Here is a 15,553-nt window from a genome sequence, read left to right on the forward strand (position 1 = left end):
TCCAAATACTTCTCCAGCTCTCTGGTGGCATTCCAGGTACAGCCAACCTGCAAAAGCTCTGCTGCACACTGGCGAGCTCCTTCCATGCCCTGAGGAAACGTTCTTCCCCAACAGAGCCACCCATGTGTTGCCAAAGTTTCATAGAGAAGGGAAATTTTTCACACAGCTGGGCAATCCCAGAGTTTGTGCATCAGGACAAAGCAGAGCAGGCATCATTTACTGCGCCACAAGGGCAGCACGGAGACAACTTCTCTCTTGCCTGTGGGGAAGGTTTTCAATTAGGCAGAAAGAAGAGGTGTTTGAAGGCAATCAATACATATATAGCATAAACCATACCCACAGCAGGAAAGTGCAGCAATATCTTTAGTTCCAGCCTGGTGGATTATGCTCTCTACAGACCTGAGGGAAAGCAGGGCTGCTACAGGAACACCAGTGTGCGACGTGGGCACCATGCCCCTCGCGATGCAGCTGTGGCAGCAGATGTAACTGCTGGCACAGGAACTATTCCTCCCTCAGACAAACAAGCTAAAGTGTTAGAATGTTGTTATCATCACAAACCACATTAGTTACACAAGTCTATCTGAGCCACCACGACAGCAATGCCACCACTGGTGTGTGATGGAGAGCTCAGCTTCAGCTGAAACATTCAGAGCAAACCCTCAGCTGAGATGCTCCTTAGCAACGCAAATACCTTTCCTTAAAATGAGTGTTTCTAGTAGTGATATTTGGACAGGACCCGAATAATTATCCTTATCCAAAAATGTCTCTGCGTTTATCAAAGTGGAAAGGAAGATAGGCTGGGAGAGCTGGGTTTGTTCAGCCTCAAGAGGAGAAGGCCCCAGAGAGCCTTCTCTGAGCCCCTCCCAGTGCCTAAAGGGGCTCCAGGAGAGCTGGAGAGAGATTTGGGACAAGGGATAGGGGGACAGGACACAGGGAATGGCTCCCACTGCCAGAGGGCAGGGCTGGATGGGAGATTGGGCAGGAATTGTTCCCTGGCAGGGTGGGCAGGGCCTGGCACAGGGTGCCCAGAGCAGCTGTGGCTGCCCCTGGATCCCTGGCAGTGCTCAAGGCCAGGCTGGACATTGGGGCAGGGAGCAGCCTGGGACGGTGGGAGGTGTCCCTGCCATGGCAAGGGGTTGGAATTGGATGAGCTTTAAGGTCCCTCCCAGCCCAGACCATTCTGCAGTTCTGTGAAATTGTTCTTCTCTCCCATCTCAGTTTGCTCATCACTCAGAACATGCTGCCTTCTGATCTGACTAAAGGCTTCCAACTTGGTGCCTATTATTAGCTGCTTAAACCAGTTTTTGGTGATTCAGACAACTGTTTATGGCAGTGTAACTGTAATTGTCAGTACACTGTGCTCTTCACAAATACGACAAAACAGTGTCAGTAATGAGCTCCACACAGATTTCAGGCACCTCCTTGATGACATGACATGACTAATAATCCAATATTCCTAATGACTAAGATGATGAAAATCCAGACATGCATCAAGGCTTTTAGTTAAATATCAAGAATTAAAACGTTTATGCCACATCTATTTAAAAACTTCACGCAAAAAGCCACTTAAAAATGCTGTTGGAATTAAGACTTAAATATCTGGAAAATAAAAGGACTCTATTGCTTTTCAGCTACTCTGAAGACATGTCAACACCACCTAACCCAACTGTTCTCACACTTCCCGACCTCTTTTACACATTTCCCTTTCCACAAAAGCTTCTGTTTCTAAAGGAAAAAGGAACAGAGTAAACACGGGACAGTTTCTAGTGGAATAAAAAGTACATTAATATTTTCCAAACCCCAAACTCATTCACCTCTAAATTCCACCCCCTCCACATGTGCCTTGGCCCAGGTGTGCACAGAGACCCTTCCCAGTCACACAGCAAGGTGACTGTCCCTGTGGCTGAGGTGTGGCAGAAATGTCTCCCCCCCACAAGTAGCAGCAAACCACGAGGATTTCCAAAGAGAAAAATTATCTCTGGACAGCCCAATCACTGCCCAGATTTGTGAGGATTCAATCCCTTCATCCCTCCCATCGGTTTCATGTCATGGTCCTGCTCACTCATGTGCACTTACAATGAAATCTGGACAGAAAGATTATCCTCAAGTTGCTTATTCCTCTTCCAACATCATTTTTAAACTCTACCAGCATCCTACAGACCCTTTCATACATTATTCGGTGTACCATTAGAAGATTGGCCTCAAAAAATAACCTTACAAGAACAGATGTTATCCTATTAAAAGGTCACTTGCCTTTACTTATGTATGATGTATTAAATTTGTATATCCAGTTTTGTTGAAAAATGTAGGAACATTTTTCTGCCGAGGCTTTCCTGCTTTCCTGATTATGAATGTAAGGAAAGCGTGTCCTACGAGAAGAATTTAATTTATTTATGAATTAGTTGACTAATAAAATGAACTTACAAGGAAAGTGCATCGGCCGTTGAAGAGCGTCAGACTTTAGAGGGCACATTAGAGTTACACTGGTCATTTATTGGAGACATTAGTTTGAAATTGCTGCCAAGGCTATCTATAGACAAATTACAGAAAACGTGCTTGTGCTTTGGAAGAGATATTTTGCTCATTCTGGTCTCCGCTTTAAATGGGAAATAACTTTGTCTCTCTTCTCCAGACCACAGTGCAAGGACATTTCCCTAGTAATACAAAATTATCTTAAAAATAAAAGCAATAGAAGACAAACCTGAGTTGGCAGATATTTTTCTCTCTGTAAATGAGAGTACTGGAAAAATAGGTGCTGAGGTACCCTGGTAATGACCCTAATCTGGAAACTGCTGGGTTTTGAGATTTAATAAAATTCAGAAAAACACTCCAAGTCAGTATCTGAGTTGAGTGCCAGGTGCTTGCCTTGTTCCCCAGGAACCTCATCCCTGCCTGACAGCACTGAGGGATCCCCAGCACCCCTGCGCTGGCAGGCAGGAGGGGAGAGCATCGCAAGAATGAGCAAAGCCACCTCCAAAGAGGTTTGGAAAACTGTGTAAACTCTGGAAATCAAGTGGCTGAGTGACACAAAGGATAATCTTATCAGAGCAGATTAACTTCTGGAGCTGCTGGATTCTTCCATTCCATGCTTTGTTTGCAATAAATGGTACCTGACCATGCCCAGGTAAGTGACAATAAACAGGGAACAGCCAAACCTCAGCTTTTCAAGACCTTCACTGTGCCCCCAGTCCAAAAACTAGTTTTTATTTGAAATCCAAGCTGTTTTATCCACTTCACATTTTCAAAAAGCCTTTCACATGTAAAAAACCTGCAGCTGTTAAGACTCTCCAAAGAACATACAGGCTGCAAGTCTGAGCAAATCAGGATAACTGCAAGAAAAATGTAGCAAGCGTGCAAGGCTTTGGGAGAGGGGTATTTTTAGATTTTAGATTGAAGAATGACTCCAGGATATCAGGCTAGACAGGGAGGGCCACAGAAGGGGGAAATGTCAGAGCAAGAGGCTACAGAAAGCTTATGGAGCTGCAAGTGCCCAAATGTGATTCTTTCCAAGCAAATAAATTTTCTGTCTGCATCTGTTCATGGGTTTCACTGAAAATGAGAAAATCATCACTCCATATGCAAGATGCAACCCAGTGCATTAAAAAAAGGCACAGAGCAGTCTTTTCAGATAAATGAAAGCAATTAGAAAAAAAAAAAATCAATGCTTATGAAACACCATTGAGAGCTTTTCCTTGGTCTTATCAATATTTCTCTTGGTAAGAAGACATATAAACGAAACTTAAGTTGAGAAAAACATTCGACACATGGGTAGCGGGTTCCAGAGGAAAAAGAGATCGTTTGTTCTTTTTAAGGAATTACAAACTCCAAATATATTCTCCAAAATATTCTTCAGCAAGCAAACTGGAGGATTTTAACCTGGACTCTGTCCTCATTTACCTTTTACTTCGTAATTTCTTAACAGCTGAAAAACTTTTCCATTAAAACTACAGAGTTACACTGTGTCACAGTGTAACCAGTGACAAATTGACAAGCTAATTTTTCCTTTTCTAAAGCATTCAACAGCATAGCAAAGGTTTCTGCTTCACACGTCTGGCTCTTTCCCTCTGCAGGAGCAGCCCAAGCATCCCCGGGGAGCGGCACAAAGGCAGCTCAGCACAAACATTTCCTCAAAGCCTGGGAGGGACAAAGAGCCAGCGTGGTGCTCAGTGACATCACTGGGGACGGGCACCACGCCGCAGGACAGCCCCATCCCTCCTGGGGAGGAACAGTCACTCCAAGGATGCCAGCGCCAAGCTCTCCTTCCTCCAGAGCAAAGGCAGGTTGGAGAGCCAAGGCTACCTCACCCAGCGGGAAAAAAAACATTGGAATGGAGTTAGCAGTTCACAGTCTGCAAATTGGGAAGACTTCCACAGCTTACAAGTGGATTTAACTTTTTGTTAGGCTGGTTCCCCAAATGCTGTCCTTTCTGTTATTCTTGTGTGTTACGTTGAAATTGGCTTCTCAAATCCTGAGTTAAACTCCTTTTACCAAATCCAGCCAGAGTTAATGGTCTGTTAGCACAGGGCAATTTTGAAAGCTATCTTTGAAACGTATTATTCAACTGAGACAAGGCTCATTCTACTCTTTTACTGTTACTCAGTTTTCAAAAGGCAGGATAAAAGGGTCAGGATTTTACTACGTGGGAAAGAAATTAGATGGGAGCCCTTTGGGATGCTCGTGGTATGGGTTCTCTAGAAGACACAGACACAGCAGACAAATCAGCTTTTTGTGGTTATTGCACCTTTTGGTCAAATTTGGCTGCCTGGATGTCAGGAACCACAAAAGCAGTGGTTTGTGCTGCCAAGAAGGGAACATTTCAAAAGGAAATTACCCAAATCATGTGCTTGCATCTCTTTATGGGTACTTGGAGGGCCCATAAACAGCTCTGCACTGCAGGAGCAAGAACTCCCTGTGCTAGGCCAGGGCAGAACCAGCCATTCCTGTCTGGCCAACACCTGCGACAGTTTAGTATGAAAAATGAAATAAAGTAAATTTATCTCATTATACATATCTCTCAGGGGCTGGTTCACTGACTCCTCCAGCTCACAGACCAGGGGCATTAACCCAAGGTGCAAACCCTCCCAGCAATCCCGTGGGGATGTGCTGAGCTCCCCAGGGCAGGGCAGGGCAGGATCTCCTGCGCATTTCCTGCCCTCACTCAGCACCAAAGGGAAGGAAGGGAAGGAAGGACGTGCTCCCCTCTACATCCAAACCACAGCAGCCTGTCAGCCAGGCTGATACAGCTCAGCTCCACTTGGTGCTGCAGCTGTTTGGGCTGATATCCTGAGTCACCCAGCAACGCTTGTGAGGGCAGTTCTGATAAACTCCCTGCACAGTGATCTCCCCTGAAAGCAGGTGGAAGCAATCACTGCCCATCTCACTGGGTAAAACATCTTCAGCCCTGCTCTTACACAACCTTTTGTTGTTTCTCCTGAGTTTCCTGGCAAAGAGCAGAATGATGAGAGAACTGGCAAACATCCTTCTCCATTCTGGCAGAGGCACAAGACATTTCAAGTGCAACCCACCCCGACCCATCTTGCTGCACAGTGAATCTGAGATCTCATACGATTCCGGTGGCTCTCCTGCCCCTTGGGACAAGAGCTCTGCAGGAGCACTATTCCCTTCTGTCCAAGCTAAATGTATATATTAATCCATCTCCATTCAGGGAAGAGGTTTACAAACCATCTACATCATGCTACTCTACAACTACAGTTACATTTCAGACAGCAAAAGCAATAACCAAGCCTTCAAAAAGCTGTTGCAGCAGCATATCATTTTAGCAGAACCTTTTGATGTCAGTCAAGAAAATTGCTGAATGTCTGCTTTCAGGGGAATAGTCCTTGGAAGGCAAGAGAGTCTGGCTGTACAGAGGCTCTGGACAACGCCTCTGCAGCCTGGCATCTGCACACCAGGTAGGGCCAGGGCCAGTGAGGATGGAACTGTGCCTGCTTCAGCAGGACACGGCTCCTGAGAGGACAGGGGAAAAGGGCTCACCTGGCAAGGGCTGGGCAGACGTTCAGGGACAGAGCAGCACAATTATTCCTTTCTAATTATGCCAATGAATTCCACACATCCACTGAGGAGGTAGCAGAACTCTGGCAGAACAGGCACTGCTATTGTTACACGATTCAACTTCTCCTGTAAACAAGCCCTAAAAATAATTTTCTAGATAAATCAGGCTTGCAATATGAAGAAGGAAGGCTTTAGACCAAACCCACTTCAAAGTGTTCCCAAGGCTGTATCCTGCTGCCAAGGCAGGGCACAGCAGCCCTGCGTTCCTTCCACATGCTGCTTTGCAGAACAACGTCAGTTACTTAAAATTTAGATTAGAATAACTTTGCAGCTCTAGGAGGACAGCATTGATGCTGAAACATGACAAACCAAAAGAGAAAAATGGATGCCTTCAAGGAATTAAAACTTTTCATTACTCAGACAGCAGCTCTGAAGAGCTGGACAAACTTCATGCACCCTGCACTATAGGGCAGTCGCAAAGTGCACTCAGAACCCTACGAAAAATACATTGTGCAAGTCAGAAGTTACTTTTACTGATCTTTGGTCAGTCTTATTCTTGAGCAATTTAGATCTGCCCAGCTGTGTGAGTATTCCCCACAAGCCTTGGAGACATGTGGACTCCATTGTCAAACAGAGACACCGAGACAGCAGAACCACACCAAGTGGCCTGGGACTGTTCCCAGGCAGCTGCTGAGGTTAAGCACAACCAGCCAGAGCCTCAAAGCATGGAAGAGCGCAGGAGGAATTTTTGAAGCTTATTCCTAGTGGCATGTTTCCTCAACAGTACCTATAGCTGTTTGTTCCTTGCCATTCAGCGTCAGCTGGCACAGAACTCTCACGCAAAGGCGGTGGGCAAGGGGCCAAGAATCCCGAGGTGGATCCATGGACAGAGGCAGGCTCTGCTGCTGCTCTCTGCAGACACATCACCCTTGGAAATCTGCTTCCCTCAGCAGGGCACAACTCCCTGGCAGGAGGGACAGCCAGGTGAGGGTCAGTCTCTGCTCCCAGGTAATGAGCAAGAGGACAAGAGGGAGCGGCCTCAGGCTGGGCCAGGGGAGGCTCAGGGTGGAAAACAGCAGGAATTTCCCCATGGAAAGGGAGCTCAGGGATTGGAACTGCCCAGGGAGGTTTGCAGTGCCCATCCCTGGAGGTGGCACTCAGTGCTCTGGGCTGCGGACAAGGTGGGGATGGAGCACAGCTGGGACTCAGTGTGCTGGGAGGGATTTTCCAACCTCAGTGATCCTGGGATTCCAGTTAAAACAGGTTGGTCCCAGTTAACCGGGTTTTCCTCCAGCCAGAGCTCTGCTCGGCAGTTCCACCAGCTATTTGGGGTTTCCTCCCAGAGGGGTGGCAGGGATCAGCTGTGTTGTCACTGCAGGTGTTCTGTACACACACACACACACACGAGCAGCTCTTCATTCTGAAAGCCTTCACACAAAAGGCCTGTTTATATTCAGTGGGATTTTACTGGAAAGAAAAACCCTCCAGGCTTCAAAGCAATGGGCCAAACCATCCAGAAGGACAATCGTGCCCCGGTCTCCCTCACTCCAAATGACCACCTCCAAATAACAAAACCTTTATCATATACTCACATTATAATAGCCACAACTATGCGGGTTATTTAACAACTCCTTCTGATAAGCTAACATTTTCAATTATTTAAATATTAAATCATGTTTAAATTCATTCAAATCAAATTTTAAAAGGAAATTTGTTATGGAATTTGCTTTGTGCTTCAACAGAATTGAAAAACCTGTTTTTCCTAGTCTTGCCTTAATTTAACTAGCAACAATTAAATTTTAATTTGTACCATCTTACCTCAATCAATTTGTTGGCATGTTCACGGAAAACCTGGGCATATTCTTTAACTTCTTTTTCATTCCCATTCTTGGCAGCTTCAATCAATACTAAAAGAGGAACATTTGTTTCCAGAAAAGAGTCTGAAACATGGTCCATAACAGCTTTGCGGAGCTAAAATAAAAATAAAAGAATGAGTTATTCTTCAGTAGTGTTCCACTGCCGTTTCCCTCTTACTGTATTAATATGTAAAGCTTAAACTACTTTTGTCATTGATCCTTTTTCCTTTGTGTGACCAAGGCTTTCCCTGCACTAAGTCTTGTCTACGCATTTTTTGCTTCAATTTAAATTAAATCTCCTTAAAAAATGGATTAGTTATAGAAGTGCAAGTCACCAGTTTGGCCACAAATATTGATTTAGCAGCTCATATTGGTTTTGTCTGAGTAAATTTGCTGCTTTCTCTCAGCTGATTAAACAACACACTGATTTAACTTTTTGTTTTTCTGCTAGAATAAAAACATTTTTCAACAAACCTGATCCATATTCTCACGTACTTGAAAATGGGAATATGTTGCTTTAAAACCAAATAGACAAAATGCCGATGCTACATAAATATAGTTCTCTAATAAAACAGGTTGAGATGAACACCACCAGAATTATAAAATATCACTGATTATCTTCAAAATCCATCAAGCAAAAGTTGTTTTTGGGGGGGGTTTGGTTGGGTTTTTTAATCTCTCTTGCCATGAGACTCCAACATCTGTATCACACAGTTACCAGGGAATTAACAGGGAATTACATTCCCACCCCATGCTCCCCACTGGAAGCTTCTGGCTTTTAATTCACTGAAGACAGGCTAGGAAACCCACTGCCCACTGGAAACAAATCCCCAGCATGCAGCACTGCACTCGTTTGTCTCAGCCAGCAGCACCTCGGACCATTCCTGACCTGTCTGCGCAGGTCTCTGGTCTTCTTGGTCATTTTATCAATGGCAGAGTTCAGAGCATCACTTCTCTCCTTGCGGCCAGCCTGAAAAACAGCAGACAAAGAGGTAAACAGGTATTCAGGCTCTCCAAGTTAAACCAGCAGTTATTCATTTCAAGTACATGGTAAGCCTCTTTTTCTATTTTTGTGGTTTGTGAAGTGACTCTGCACACTGGCAGTAGAGTCTCCACCTCCCCGTTGAGGCAGTCACTGCTCCCTCCACACCCAGCCCCAGGGATCACACAGCACTGCTCTGCAGCAGGCAGTCCAAAGCCCAGAATCAAAAGTCAAATCCTGATAAACCATTTGTCGGGTAAGAAATTCTACATTTCAAGTGAGTCTCCAGGCCCATCCATGGGGAGCTGCCAAGGTTTGATCCAGCACGTTTTGCCTGAGCCCCGTTGTTAGAGAGGCCAAAGGGCCAGGCAGCAGAGGCAGCTTCCCTTTTCCATCAGACACTGGGTCACAGATATCCTCATTTATACTAAAATAAGAGTCAGATAAGACAGTGGTGGTGATCTGGTTTTGCTGGGAGTTTTTTCCTCTTTAACATAGCTTTTATTAGGGTTTCAAAACACACTTTATTCAACCACAATCCTATTTCTAAAGTCCTAAGCCACAATCAATATAATTATCCAGTTGAGAAGATAAACCATTTAGCAGTGCTGCAGTGAGGGTATGCCAGGTATCAATTCTCCAGGTGACAGGCTGGTGTGAAATATCTGGATGAACAGCCCTGAATCTAAAACATCAAGTCCACTCTACAGCAGAAATAAAAAATGGGGGGGAGGGAGTTAGGATGTTGTAACGTCATTATAGTGTAATGAATTATTGAAGATTTGTCATGGCCATGATGAAGTTATTTGATTCTCATCACAAAAGGTAACTGAAAAGTGACTGAAGTTAAACCCAGGAGCTCGTTGTAACGCTGCCAAGCCTCCAGCGGCCCCAGCACCAGCCCCTTCTTTGCTCTACATTCAAAAATCAAAGCTGAAGGCTCTAAATAAAGTGAAGATTAATGCCCTGATTTACCCAACACTTTGCTGTTGCCCTGCTCATGGGATATGTCAGACAAGACTCCCTGAGCAATGGCTCTGTCCCTGGCATGCTGGTGGCAGTGGGCAGGGCTGGCACCTGTGGGGGCAGGGGGACTGTGGCCCCAGGAGCTGCCACCAGGCGCTGCCCCAGTCACCAACCTGCAGTGGCAGCTGCTTCTCCTGCTGAGGTTGCACCCCTGTTTACCCATGACAACGTGACCATTTTACTGAACCCACAGCAGCCTCCCCACACACTGGGGTTTTTCCCAGGAATACGTTTGGATCTAAGACATATACTCATCTATTATGCAGGAAGCCAAACATTCAGCTGTTCCAAGAAGTGCCATTTTACTTCTCCCCGGGTGCTCCCACATTACCACTTTAACAAGAAGCAGGAGCAGGGATTTGAGGCGAGGCCACCCATCAGTTCCACTTTGCTGTCCCTGGCTTCACAGCCCACAACAGTCTTGGTGCACAGCACCAGATGCCTTTTGGATGAGAGGAAAACCAAGAGATGGCTTCCACTAATGGACCACTATGCAAAACACCCCAAAAAGCACATTAAAGCCTGAGCAGCACTGATTTCTCACTGCTGACCTGCTCCTATGACACTACACCACATCCTAGCACAGAAAGAGCTGTAGAATCCAGCCCCACTAGATTTTAGGAAGGCAGCTCCACTTTATTTCCACTTTGTTGACATGCAGAAGTTTTAGTACAGAAGCTTGTCAGAAGCATGACCAGAATTTACTTCAGAAGGCTGAAGGATAAAGCACCCGGCTAATTTAGCTGTGGTGATTTAGCACATGGGAGTCACTAACTGGGATCCTTCGTTAGGGCTGAGCGGGGGCAGAGTAGAACAGACCCAGGACAACTCAGTGGTTACAGACACTCTGCTGCCAACGACATCTTAAGCCATCACAGCCAATTCCAAACAAGGTCCTGGAGACAACAAAGTTGGGTTTTTCCCAGCTGAAGTTTCCCGACCTTTTTATTCCCTGCACAATAAACACCGTATTTCCCTGCCCCATAAACACAGTGGGCCCAACCAAGCCCCATTAGGACCTGGTGGAACACATGAAGACCTGCACAGCCCGTGGCAGCACAAACCCTCCTGGGCACAGAAACACGCTGAGGATCACTCCTGACCACAGCACTGTCGCTTTGTCCAGGCTCCTGCACACTTCAGGAATTTTACCCATTGGTTCCACCCTACAGTTCAAAAGTCCTGTTTCAGCTGGGCTCCCTCTCTCAAGTAATAAATCATGTTTTAAAGGCTCCAAGTGCCAGTTTAGCTCTTCTGGGTAATTTGTTCCACTAACCAATTAGCCTGACCATTAAGAACTGGTCCTCATGCCTGGTGTGAACCTTCACTGAGGAGCCAGCTAATGACCCGGCAGCACAGGACAGCCCAGCCAGCAGCTCCTGCTATCCACGGGATTAGGAGGACTCACAAGAGTGAAGCCCAGATATTCAGATTTCTAATAGGATTTTTAGATATTCAGCACAAAACTCTGCTGAGGGAATCACAAACTCCGCAGCCAGCGAGCAGCTAATAGATTCAGTAGATTTAACAGCGTCATGATGACCATGTCAATCATTCTGCAGTATGATATCCCAACTCTGACCAGTATCATGGATAATAAATTTAGCCACGGTGCAAATTTACTTTAAATTAAATCAGATCCTTATCAAAGAGGATAGAATTAATGTTAAAAATTGCTTGTGTCTCCCACCCTCTTCATCTCTGCTCTTCCCCCACCATTGCTGCACCACTTGCAGAGCACCACAAACATTGCCTGGCACAACCCTGCAGTCCCAGCTCACACCACCATCCCCAGCAGGGCTTGTTTTAATGCTCAAAGCAAAGAAAGGGGATTTGTACGCAGGGAGGGGAGCAGAATCACCATTTCTGTCACAAAGCCTTCCTGCTGTAGGTGTGCCATCTGAATTCAAACAGCAAAAGACAGACCCAAGCTTTTCCTACAGCTGTGGAGGTTAAAATCTAATCCCAACTGATTTACAGGGGTACAGGAGCATGGTGATGGTGGTGCATTCCACCAGCATCACTAGAGCATGTGCTGCAACCAGCTACTCAAAGATATGTTTTTGTAGCTGAATACCACAAACATCTGCTGGTAATCTTAAAGGTTCATCATCAATTTGGGTTAAGATGAGCCCACAGTGGTATCGAGGGAGACAGTGCCTCCTGCTCAGCACCACCTCACACCAACCCTGCAGAGCCCAGCAGGCCCCCTCCCCAAATCAGCACCCAGACGTGAGCCAGATGTGCCACTGCTAAGAGCCACCACCGTCCCACCTGCCACCCACCACACAATGACCAAAAAGGATGGCTGGCAGAGAGGTTCCAGCTTCAGCTATCTGTGAACTAACTTCTGGGCTGCCAGTACAACAGGCAGCATGCTGGTTACTGATGCTTGGCACAGCTTCCTGTGGGGCAGGCAGTGCTGTGTCCCTGTGCCACCTCTGAGCTCTGCTTCCAGGGGACACAGGACACCAGTGCTCAGGTGCATTTTGTCCCACGCTTGGTTTTGCCTTGCCACCTAGCCTAATTCCGTGTCTGCAAAGGATAACCATGCACAGCCCTCCATCACTGTGACAGCAGGGCTGCCAACAAATTCCAGATAGAGAAGGGCTGATTCAAGGCCAGGGAGTGTGAGCGCTGACGTGTGACCCACACGAATTCCAGCAGTGTTTTCACATCCAAGTCTGCCAGAGGAGGAAGCAGGACTGTGCCCTGGTTTGCTGTAGGAAGGAGTCTCCCACAGCCAGCCTACAGCTCAGCAGAGCAAATGGGCTGCATGGCATTGTCCAGGGTTCAGCAAGAACCTGAGTGACAACAAAGCTGCCTGCACTGTCCCCCTGCACAGCTGGCCATGCCACAGCAGTGCCACCCTGACATCTTTCCCCACGTCCGGGCTGCACCATGGAGAGAGGATGGGTGGCTCCCGCACTCACCTGGTACAAGCACAAATTACAACGTGCAGCCAGTGCCAGGCTGCTGGACAGGGAGGTGACAGCCACCACGCTATGCCACCACATGTGCCCTTTGCTCCCACAAGGACACCCAGCCCTCAGTGCCTATCCCTCCCACTGCCCTCCCCCAAAGGACCCTGCAGCTGGCCTGACCCCCTGGGCACATTTCTGCTGCTGGGTCACCTCTGACATGTCTCTGTCCCACGTGCACTCTCCTAGGGCTCAGTGCTTCCACAGGAGCGAATCCGAGTGACAGAGCGCGCACGGTGACGCTCCAGCCACACGTCCCTGCTCGACTCCTGCCTCACAGTCCTGTGACACAGCACAAACACAACCTTCTGGGCCAAAAGGCAGCAGATCCTCCCGCAGTCCCCAAGGTGCAACAACTCCCACCGCCTTTCCTGCAGGCAGAGGGGTGAGCTGGCTGCTGTGCAGTGCCACACACGTGGCTGCACGTCCCGGCTGCTGCAGCCTCACCTGCAGCTCCAGGGCTTGCAGCCTCCAAGCCCCCAGCCAAGCAAAGTCACGCAGCCCCCACATCTCCATCCAGTAAAATTAGCTTGTATGTTGTTCTTAATACACTAGGAAGGCTTCCACAAGATGTCAGCCTAACTAAATGACAACGCTTGCCTCAGGGTGCAATTCTACTTTCCCAGCACATGGGTTTAGCAGGAAAACCAGCTGTGGTGCTGCTCCAGGAGTGGGGTAGGTGAGAAGCCCCCAAAAGGGTTATCTGGTCCTGGCAAGCTTATTCCTACCAATTTGCCTGTCCACGCTGCATGTGAGGGTTCAGGCTGCCATAAAGCTCCCGCTTTATGTCTGATGCAGAAGTGCCCATGTAGCATCAGACATGGCTTTTCATGCTGGGCAATGAGTTTTCAGGCTCAGAAGAAATGTGTTTACATGAGTTTTCAGGGTGTTTATTCCCAGCCTGCTGCACCTTGACACCCCAGGCAGCTCCCAAGGAACAATGTGAATTTTACTGCAGCGTTCCAGACTTTGGAGACTGAGATGCACACTTGTGGTAATAATTGTTATTTCACAGCAAGTGCACATAAAAACATGTTTTGCTAAGAAAAGCGCTCATAAAGTTCGCGTTAACAGTTTCCTAAACAGGAAACTCGCTGGCAAAGTGCTAAATAGCCCTTGTTTGGTTAAGGGCCAAAGAATGGAGAGCTTCAGAAAAGGAGCAACTCACCATGTTTGAATGTTAACTCTTAACTCTGTGCCAAATTACACAATCTTAACGTGGGAGGAACCTACCAGCAGATATCGATGCAAAAAAGCAAAACATTTCCAATGATACCTAATTTCAGTCTCCTGGTGAGAGGGAAAGAGGCAGCACTGGGGAGGGCTAAGAGTTGACCTCAAATTATACCCTTTGGAATGCTGTTGTTAAATGTTATGGTAACATATTGAAATGTTATTAGAACTCAAAGCAACACCTTGGATCAGGGTGTTGCACAGAGCTGCTCCAAGAACCCTCCGCAGGTGCTGCAGGGCCACGGTTCCATCGGACAGCTGGAGCTGAGCCTGAGCTCTTCATACACCGAACATTAAACAAGAAGAATCATTTTAAATAGGTTTATGTCATTTCTTTGCATGTGTTTCTTTCACACTGGAGCAAATGTGAAAACATTTACTATGGCAGAGCAATTTAAGAAATTTATCTAACATTTTCTAATTTGCTTAATCATTAATGACGGTTATTCTCCTGATGGGTTCAGGGTAGGGTTTATTTTGCTTTAGCTCTTCAAAGGTTTTTGAGATCTTATTCTTGTGTGTTCACCTCCACTCCTTCACTTTCCACTCAGTGCTCCCCTTGAGTCTGCCTATCCCAGAAAGGAAACACCAGAGGCAGTGTCACCATTCCACCATAGGACAGGACAGAGAACAGCAGGGCTTGGTTTAAGCAAGGAACCAACACTTAATAACAAAGCTAAACAGCCATTTTATTTTAAACCCTTCTTTTGACACAATTCATCTTGCTCTGTCATCATGGGAAATTTGTCATTCTCTGCTCATTCCAGATTTTGGGAGGTCGGAGGTGATACCTTGCTGCTACACAGCAAACATTTTCAAGCGCCTTCTCTACATTATTGCTTTGTATCTCAAGATGGAAAAAAAAAAAAAGAGCTTATCCAAGTCATCTGGAACAGGGAATCAGCATCCCCCTGCTGCACTCACATTGAGCTACAACCAGAGCAATGGCTCCAAAGGCTTTACCTGCACACGCATCCTAAAAACATATAAAAATGTCAATCAAACCTGGTCATTTACCTTTCAGCACCAGCTGTCCCAGATGAGAGGCTGCTCTGAATAATGGGGCAGTGAACCTTTAAAGCAAGCAAACAGCCCCAAGAGCCCACTGTCCTCCTCCTGGCTGCGTGTGCACGCTCCGGCCAGAGCCTGGTGGGGCTGGAGAGCACGTACAGCTCTGCAGGGACACAGCTCTGCAGCCCTAAACCCACAGGATAACTGTTACACAGCTGCCCTGCAGCCAGGGGCTCCTGGTGGTGGTGTCCTCCCCTCTCTGAGGGGACACACAGCAGCAGGACATTGTGGGTAACCACACGGGAGCCCTCGCACCGCTCCGAGCCCCGGCTGGAAATGCCAATCTTACCATTTCCTCCCTGCACTCCAGTGCCCAGAAAAAGGCAAGTACAAAAGCCACCGTCTGGGAGGAGAAAATAGATTTTCTAGTTTCATAACCGCACACTGTCAAG

The 15,553-nt window shown here is 46.9% G+C and overlaps 1 protein-coding gene across 2 annotated transcripts in view; it reads right to left on the bottom strand.

Moving 5' to 3' along the window:
* CTNNA1 (catenin alpha 1) overlaps positions 1 to 15,553 on the bottom strand; it is a 117,916-nt gene that overhangs the window by 39,954 nt on the left and 62,409 nt on the right. For both annotated transcript variants that reach the window (XM_040078590.2, XM_058422514.1), the window contains exons 8-9: positions 8,758 to 8,838; positions 7,831 to 7,983 (exon numbers count right to left, since the gene is read on the bottom strand). In XM_040078590.2, coding sequence (XP_039934524.1) covers positions 7,831 to 7,983; positions 8,758 to 8,838 — 234 coding nt within the window. The remainder of the gene's footprint in view (positions 1 to 7,830; positions 7,984 to 8,757; positions 8,839 to 15,553) is intronic.

The sequence above is a fragment of the Hirundo rustica genome, chromosome 14, assembly GCF_015227805.2.
Source record: "Hirundo rustica isolate bHirRus1 chromosome 14, bHirRus1.pri.v3, whole genome shotgun sequence".
NCBI lineage: Eukaryota > Metazoa > Chordata > Aves > Passeriformes > Hirundinidae > Hirundo > Hirundo rustica.